Below are 8,567 nucleotides of genomic sequence, written 5' to 3'. Positions count from 1 at the left end.
CTGAACATACCTCGGAAGTCAGCGGCCAATTGCCAATCGGTGCGCCAGCTGCGCCAATTAGGATGGTATCACTTCCCAGGTACCGAATGGATCGTGTCTGAGGCCAGATCAACTTTCTCTCGTACCAGAGTTTGGTTTCGCTCTTTCCTCTACAGGCTCCATTTCGACACCTCATAGTCTGGTTGACGCAGATCTGAGGGCCAGATCATTGACATCCTCTGGATGCGGATACGGAAACCAAAACTCTTGGGGAAAAACCGCACAGTTTTGCCGTGGTTTTAGGCAGTTCTTGTTGCACGAGTGCCAGTATTTTTGACCTGTTACCCTCCAACTGACCATGGCAAACTAAGAGAGAGACTTTCGCAAGTAAGCATCTGAACCTAAAACTAGCTCAAAGTCGTTTTAATTAAATTTCGATCATCTGTTTCGGGTATTTTATTAGATCATGCCTGCCTCAATTCTAATACATTGCGGGCTTGTGGTTGATCTTGTCAACTGGATCCATTCAGACTGGTTTATTGGTCAACAAGGAGCTTTGTTAGTTCCATCGGCTAAATCCATCGAGGGGTTCAAAAGCCAACTATCAGGGCCTGCGGATAGTTGCCAGTTTGCAGCCGAGTGTATGGGACAATTTACTTGACGAATTTTTGAAGGAATACCCCGAGGAACTCAGAGCTAGACGGTACATCTTAAAGGAAAAGGTAATCAGTTTGTAAAGTAACTAGACCTCTAATACGACTCTAGTTTTCAATTAAGTTTAACCTCTCATTTGTGTTCAATCCTAGGAATATATACAATCGTTTGAGCCAGCTGATGTTTAAACTTTGTTCCGATCAATGCCGCCAATGTTCTGGATCATCATTGATGCTGATGATTCCTTGTCAGCTGCCACGAAACTCTCTGTCCCAAAAGCAGTCAAGGATGTGTCGTTGGGACACATACATAAAAGGAAGTTGGAGAAGACAGAATTACCGACGAAGGAGTCAAGCTACCTGCTGTTATCGCAGGCTGGTGCAATAACACCATTTCACCAGGATTTCTCCGGTACATCTGTGATGTACACTTTAGTGAAAGGTTAAACAAAGTTTGATGCACAATTTGTTCAACGAAATATAGAAATATCTTCCTTTCAGTTTTTTTAGGCTGCAAAACATTTTATTTGATGGCCCCGTCGGTCAACAACAAGCAGATATTCCAGGAACATCTGATGCAGCAATCTCTGGGTTGGAAACCGATGTTTCCCGGGGATGACCTTCGCTGTGATGCTGGAGGATGTCAGAAAGTTGTTCTGACGGAGCGCCAGGCCCTCGTTATCCCAGCTGGCATGATACACATGGTTGAAACGCATTCAGACTCAGTGACTCTGGGAGTCAATTTCATCCATCGTGGACACCTGCTGACGGCTGCCAGAGCTTTTCGACCTGAGCGGAAAGACAAAGAGCACTTCAGCAGCTGCTACCCTGCTTTTCCGATGTTGGCTCTGAATGAGCTTATGGTGCATCTGTGGTTAGTATCAAAGATTAAACTGATACATTTTTGTCGAAATAAATGAAAATAGAGAAAGATATTTTTTTAGCAACAGAGACACGATACCTCCGCAAGAATTAGAAGATATGGAGGAAGTCGTGAGAATTCTGAAGGCGCACGACAAAGCCTTAGATAACACCTTGCCAGAAAAATTAACATATGTATTTCTGGCCGAATTTCAACCCAAATACTGAAAAAATTACTTCCGTATCCCAAAAACTGCACCCAGTTTAATCGCATACACTGAAATACTCAATTGATCCCAAAAATTGAATTTCGTCATCCCGAATACTGAAATGCATAATTCATCCCAAAAACTCAGTTTAACGTCTCATGCTAACTTTTGATAATTTTGAATTTTAAGCCAACAACTGAAGGAAGGCTTGCGAATAAAGAAAAGATGGACAATCTCTTCCAACACCGTTGTGGGTAATGCGGAGAATTGACAGTGGGAGCATTTGCCTGTCCAAATATTACTCAAAAGGGCCTAAAGACTTTCTATTACCACATTCAAATGATAGATTATCTGTGAAGTTTTTCAACGAATATGAGCGGAATATGTACAAAATGTCTAGATATATTAATTGACTTTTTAAAAACAGTTTTTTCTATAAATTGAAATATAATTCAAGTTTTTAGCCTGCAGTCTGAGTAACTAACTGAATTCTTGAATTTCGGAAAACATGGTGAATGCGAATTAATCACAAACGCAGACAGACGATAGTAAAAATTGCCCTATCTGCTGTGATGATGGGCGGCATCTGTTCAAAATACACGATGGGGATGTGGCGCACAAGGTGTGTTTTATCTACTGGCGGAAGGTGCAGGATGAGCCTTATCCAAAGTGCCCCTTCTGTTGCCAGGACTTATCGCCTTTCCACTCGTTCATGCACTAGTAACTATTGCTTTTGACCTTGTTTATTGTTAAACTAACTAAGCCTGGTGCCATGTGAACAACATCTTTTTTCCACCTTTGACCACTAACTTGAACCTTCCCAATGTAAACCACAAAAGAACATCCAACCCTTGCTCCATATCGATCATGTTTTACCTTTGTTTAGTTCCTCTGACACGGACGAGGAGGATGACGATGAGGATGACGATGAGGAGGCAGGAGACCAGATAGAGGTCGAGACAGAGGTGCCCTACCGTGACTCGGACTCGGTGTCGGAACCGGAGCAGCTGAGGAGTGTCTCCGTCTGTGAACTGCTCTCGGGCAGTGACGAGGAGGAGAGCACTGCCTTGGCCGCTCTTGCGTTCTCCTACGTGCGGATCGCGGTCGCGGGCACGCTGTGGCCTGGGATGGCCGAATCGTCGACGACTCATCCAGTGATGACGACACTCGGCCCTATAATTGGGCAAGCGGGCGGGGGCGCAGTCGCGGACGAGCAGCGCCTTCAGTCCCCGGGACTGCAAACTTGCCAGGCCGGGCTCGAGGCCGAGGACGCGGCAGAACCGCTGGGTCATCCCAGCGTGGGGTGGGACCCTCGTCCTAAAGGTTCAAAATCTCAAAATATACCACTAAAATGGTTTATGACTAGTTTATTAGAAAACTAAATTTTTTAGTGCAAATTCCGCCATCGTCACGCATCCAACCGCCGTTGTCACTCAGTCAGATTATCAGTAAGTTTCAAAATCTCAAGTCTCAGAACATTTTACTAAAATCTTTTGTGACTAGTTTATTAGAAAACTGTTTTTTTAGTGCAAACAATCGCCTTAGTGAAATCAATCAGAGTTCAACCGTTTTCCACGTGCTCGCTCAGAGTTCAACCAGATTTCAACCGTTTTCCACGTGTAATCCACACAGTCAAATTATCAGTAAGTTTCAAAAGCTCAACTCTCAAATATATTAGTAGAACAATTTATTACTAGTTTATTAGAAAACTGTTTTTGAGTGCATACAATCGCCCTATACAAATGCCCGTATCAATACATAATTCAACCAAACAGTCAGGTTATCAGTAAATTTCAACATCTCAAATCTTAAAACATATTACTAAAATATTTTATGACTAGTTTATTAGAAATCTGTTTTTTAGTGCAAATGCCGCCGTCGTCATAGTCAGTACTTTTGTCAGTCAGTATCATCCACACGTCACACTCAGTATCATCCACACAATCAGATTATCAGTAAATTTCAAAAGATCAAATCTCAAATGTATTACTAAAACAATATATGACTAGTTTAGTAGCAAACTGTCTTTTTTAGTGCAAACAATCGCCCTCAGTATTTTGGTGCTAAGCAAATGCCGTCACAAAGCCAGTCACAAAACCAGTCATCAGCCAAATGCCGTGTCACAGTATGCCTTCCAGTTTGCCTAGTTTCGTGCAGTATGCCTCACAGTATCGGGCGCCTCATCATCATTTGCCGGTCACATAGTGATATCAGCCCACTTATTAGTAAAGAAGTCTATAAAAAAACTTTAGTTAGTTAGTCTTTTGCGCCAAAACTGCCTTCCAAGATTGTACTTCCTACTGTGCTTCCTGATGTGAAATCTTCTATATTGATGCGCATATCATTTAATTTGCTTAGTTTTGTAGTTAGTGGACTTAAAATTCCCAAATACTTCTTTTTAATTTGAGAAAATTGGCTCTACTGAAGCTTATTGTAATAGTTTTTTGGATCTGATCGTGTAATTTTAGTTAAGCGCCCAAATGATAATAATTTTGGCTCTACAAATTAACCAAGGATAGATGCTTACACTCAAAACGGGCTCATGACAATCAAAATGTGGTGGTCTTCTCCTTTCTTAAAAACTATAGAAATGTATCGTCAATCCTCATTTTATTAACTCACTGTTCCTACCTCCTTATCCCTTCTATAAATATGTCAGAATTTGCCGGTCCAATATCAGAATTTCCTGAGATTTCAATCGATCGCTTCAATGGTGAGAACCTCAAATCTGCAGTTTATTTTCTTTCGCACGGTCATACAGATCAGATGGTGGGCCTTAATGAGCCTGAGCTCTTCGGTAGGTTAAAACTTTATAACTTTAAAATTTTTTGTCATAAAGTTTCGGCTCCTTAGTTGAGTGCATTGCCGCTTTATCTTCACTTAAATCCATATATCATACCTATGGATTCAGATAATGAGCTAACATTGAATGTTTCATCGGAAGGGGACGATACTCATACCGTAACTGTCACTCTTATTCCTGCAGGTCACTGTCTAGGTTCAGTAATGTTCTTACAAAGAAAAATCTGTCCTTTTTACTGGCAACTTCAGATGGCAAGTAGGTCATACGAAGCGAATCAATCATCTTTTCGACAACTTACAAAAAGCTGCTGTTCATTATTTTGATAATATTTACATCGACACAACGTTTTGCAAAACAGATTCCAATTTCATACCTTGTAGGAAGAGCTGTCGTTCGGCCATCTTTCAAGCCGTGTCCGCATGGCTCTGTTCATTTCGAAAAAATGTGGCCAATTTTTCTAACAAAAATCGCTACGGTTATGAAAATTTGATGAAAGAGCTTGCACTTAGATTCAACACTAAAGTTCACATTTCATTATGTCAGTATCAACTGTACAAGTTTGTTCCGTCAATTCAAAATTGGCTCACCTTAGATGGCGAAAGTACCAAAATCCATTTCTGCAAGCCGTCATCTGCGTCTGCAAACTTGAAACTGCCTTGCAAGCCGGGCATCCCAAGTCCAGAAATGCTTACAGTCATTCCAACTGCACTGTTCTTCACTAAAAACGAGGTAATGCCTGGGAGATTGGTTAAAGCAGTGTCTGAGAGAAGCATTCTTTGCACTCTTCATCTGACGAAACAATTGATTTCCTTTCGAGTCTGCAGTTCGAAAGTATTACACCCTTCGTTTGTCCGGATAAAATACACCACTTGACTCTGTGAAAATTTTTATTTTAAATATGCTCAAACATCAGAATACAAACACGTCAAACGATTCGAGTACAAAGTTGTCGAAAGAGAAAATAAATTCAATACGAGAGGTAAACGCAAACTTCATCTGGAGAAAATTTCAACAAACACACCAGACTACGAATACCATAGTGAGCCATTAGGACAACAAAGACGCTTTGTCGAAGGTGGAGTTTTCGAGGGAAAGTATTCAGAAACAGCCAAAACAGCCGAGGAGACAAATATTTCAATAAAAAAACCAGACTATGATTACCATAGTGAGCCATTGAGACAACACAAACGCTTTGTCGAAAGTGGAAAACTCGAGGAAAAGGGTTCGGTAAGAACAGAAAAACTGATCCATTTGCTCAACAATATTTAAAAACAATATTTTATTTTTGGTACTGTTTTTTTTAGTTACCCCTTGTTTGAGTTTTTTTTCAGTTTTAATTAAACGAGGATACAATTTTAATACAATCGAGCCGTCCTTTATCTCGTCTCAAATACTGAACCATCTCATCTCAAATACTCGTCTTAAATACTGAACCATCTCATCTCAAATACTGATGACTTGATGATAATTTTTGAACCAACTGAACCATCTCATCTCAAATACTGATGAGTGCGACGTTAATTTTTGAACCAACTGAACCATCTCATCTCAAATTTTGATGAGTGTCTTAACTGCCCCATTTCAAACATGAACTGCCATTTCAAATCCTGAACAGCAATTTCAAACCCATTTCAAACCAAAAAGAAAGATTTGACATCCGCATCGTTAACCAATGTTTTAAGGTTCGTTTGTGGATTCCGCTGACAGATGGAGTCGTTTTGCTTTCAAATTGCTCGTTCCAATAGATAATAAATCAAATCTTCCATCTCTAGCTTTTTATTGTTCATATGCAAGTTAAGTAAAAAACAAATATGCGGAATCCAATTACATTTGCAGATTCTGCTTACAAATTTTGCGGATTCCACTTTTATTTGCGGATTCCACTTACATTTTGCGGATTCCACTTACATTTTGCGGAATCTACTTACAGTTGCGGAATCCAGAACAACTAGCTTTATTTGCTTGTTGCAGAATCCGCAACAAAACAAATGTGCCGACAAAATTTTTATATTATAGGTATATGTATGCTGAATCCACTGAAATTTTGTTTGTGGAATCCACTTACATTTTGGAACATATTTTAAGACTTGTCTTTGGAATCCAGGAACATACAGACACAAAATTGTGCTCCTATCCAGTGCACAGTTTGGCCTCGTAATGATATAATTATGTCACTTGAATTTCCAGCTAAAACAGTTTTCGTCGCTTTTTGTGTTTTCTATGTTTATTTGAATTATGGTTTTATGTTTTTACTAATAATATTGTTATGCTGTTATGTTTGTGCCTGATTGAAGTTAAAAAGAACTGAAAATTATGACCTGTTTGTGTCCTTTGTTTATATGTGACAGGAGTAGTTGCATGGTAATGGATGCAAACACTCTCTTTTTGGTTGGTTTTATTTCCTAAGATGTTAGTTCCTAAAACAAGAATTGGGTCAAAATTTGTTTTTAAAGATTTGAGGTCAAGTTTCACAAAATTTGAAGCCAGCAGTTTAATTTAAAATTTGAAGCCAGTAGTCTGATACCAGAAGGAACTGACTGCCTGTAGTATTTTGCTGTCCAGTAAATATTTTTGAAAGGCAAGTTATAGATAAAGTAGGCCGATTAATCGTTACCCTGATCGTCTTACTCCTTTGTCTGAAATCAATTTTTTTCCTATTTTTTTTCTTGTTCTGAAAAGGTTTATAGAATTACTGGTAAAAACGAGATTATAGAGAGATATTTGCAACCACTTCAATACTGTTGTGGTTATTTAATTGGTCTAGTTTTTCAAAAAAAATTTATGAAACTAATCTATGAACTAATAAAATGTTACAGGCTATCCGTTTCAAAGATTTCTAAATCTTAGTTTTCTACCAGGCTGAAAGAAAAGAAAAAACTTTGCTTTTAAAATTAACTGGTAAAAATTCAAGCAAAAGTTCCGTAAAATTTTTATCATGATTGGAATCCTATTCTTTCCTCAGTAATTCGACCTGCTCACCATCCAATGGGTCCGCATATGGTTCTCTAACTATGAAAATTTTTATCAAATTAATTATGAAAATTGATGGAGAAAATTAGAAAGAGAGTGTAACGAACAAAGTTAGAATACATACACATACTCACTGAATAGATATATGTACATTTATGATAGTTTAAATAATACTTTGTTTAAATTGTTTGTTATGGATAACCTTCTATAGATGAAACTGTCAGCCCTAAATTCTACTTTAATTAAGGCCTGACAGGTAGCGTTAGAGCAAAATTAAATTGAAGTAAAGACTTAGATTTTTTGCGTCAAAATTGCATTGACTTTTTTGATATATATCCGAAGTCGTACACGCTAACACGAAGTCGTACACTCTCTACACACGCCGAGAAGTGGGACTGAGGCCACGACAATATCCACCCGCTCTCTCTGAAGAGGCTCCACGTTCTCGCCAGCTCCTGACTGTTGGCAATGAACAACAGGAGTTGGACGAAATCCCGCGTTCCCCGTATTGGAGGATAGCACGCATCGTTCTTGTCTTGAAAGAGTAAAATTTCAATGAAGAATTCTGATCCAAGCAATATAAGCAAACAAAGACCGGTGTATCTGCTTTTCTGATCTTTCCAAGGTGCTGGAGACAATGATGACCAACAGACTGAAAGAGTGGTCTCCGCAGAACAATATTGTTCCGGAAGAGCATTCCGTGATCCAGTCTTGACGGTCAACCTTAGACTATATAGAAAACATCAGTCAACAAGCCTTTGACCACCTACAGGAGAACAAACACAAACTCCACGTTGATATGGTGTTTAAAGCAGCCTTCGATAGGGTCAAGAAACACGGCTTTCTCCGAAACTTAGGTACCTTCGGGTTAACTAACCTTTCTTTCCATTGACTCCGAACCTGGCTGGCTGGCCGACCGCAGAGCGGCACACAGATGTCATTCTGCCCTGAGCAGATATAGTGTTTTCGCAGGGACTTCCAGAAAGAAATCCTCTGTCGCCGCTGCTCTTTTGCTTCGCCGCGGCTTCCTTGTCGAGAAAAGTCGGTTCTGCCAATGCTGATGTCACCTCTGACATCTTCCCTGATGACTAC

General features: G+C 39.6%; 1 protein-coding gene across 1 annotated transcript; it reads left to right on the top strand.

Annotated features, from left to right (window-relative positions):
• The first annotated feature begins 836 nt into the window (after positions 1 to 836).
• LOC134848792 (uncharacterized) lies at positions 837 to 8,190 on the top strand. The gene is made up of 5 exons (XM_063866302.1): positions 837 to 1,074; positions 1,143 to 1,506; positions 2,589 to 3,025; positions 5,419 to 5,732; positions 8,101 to 8,190. The coding sequence occupies exons 1-5, from the start codon at positions 837 to 839 to the stop codon at positions 8,188 to 8,190; spliced, it is 1,443 nt and encodes a 480-aa protein (XP_063722372.1).
• The last annotated feature ends 377 nt before the right edge of the window (positions 8,191 to 8,567 follow it).

The sequence above is a fragment of the Symsagittifera roscoffensis genome, chromosome 6 (genome assembly GCF_963678635.1).
Source record: "Symsagittifera roscoffensis chromosome 6, txSymRosc1.1, whole genome shotgun sequence".
Classification (NCBI taxonomy): domain Eukaryota; kingdom Metazoa; phylum Xenacoelomorpha; order Acoela; family Convolutidae; genus Symsagittifera; species Symsagittifera roscoffensis.
The sequence above is the reverse complement of the archived record's forward strand: the minus strand, read 5'-3'. Positions and strand labels throughout refer to the sequence as shown.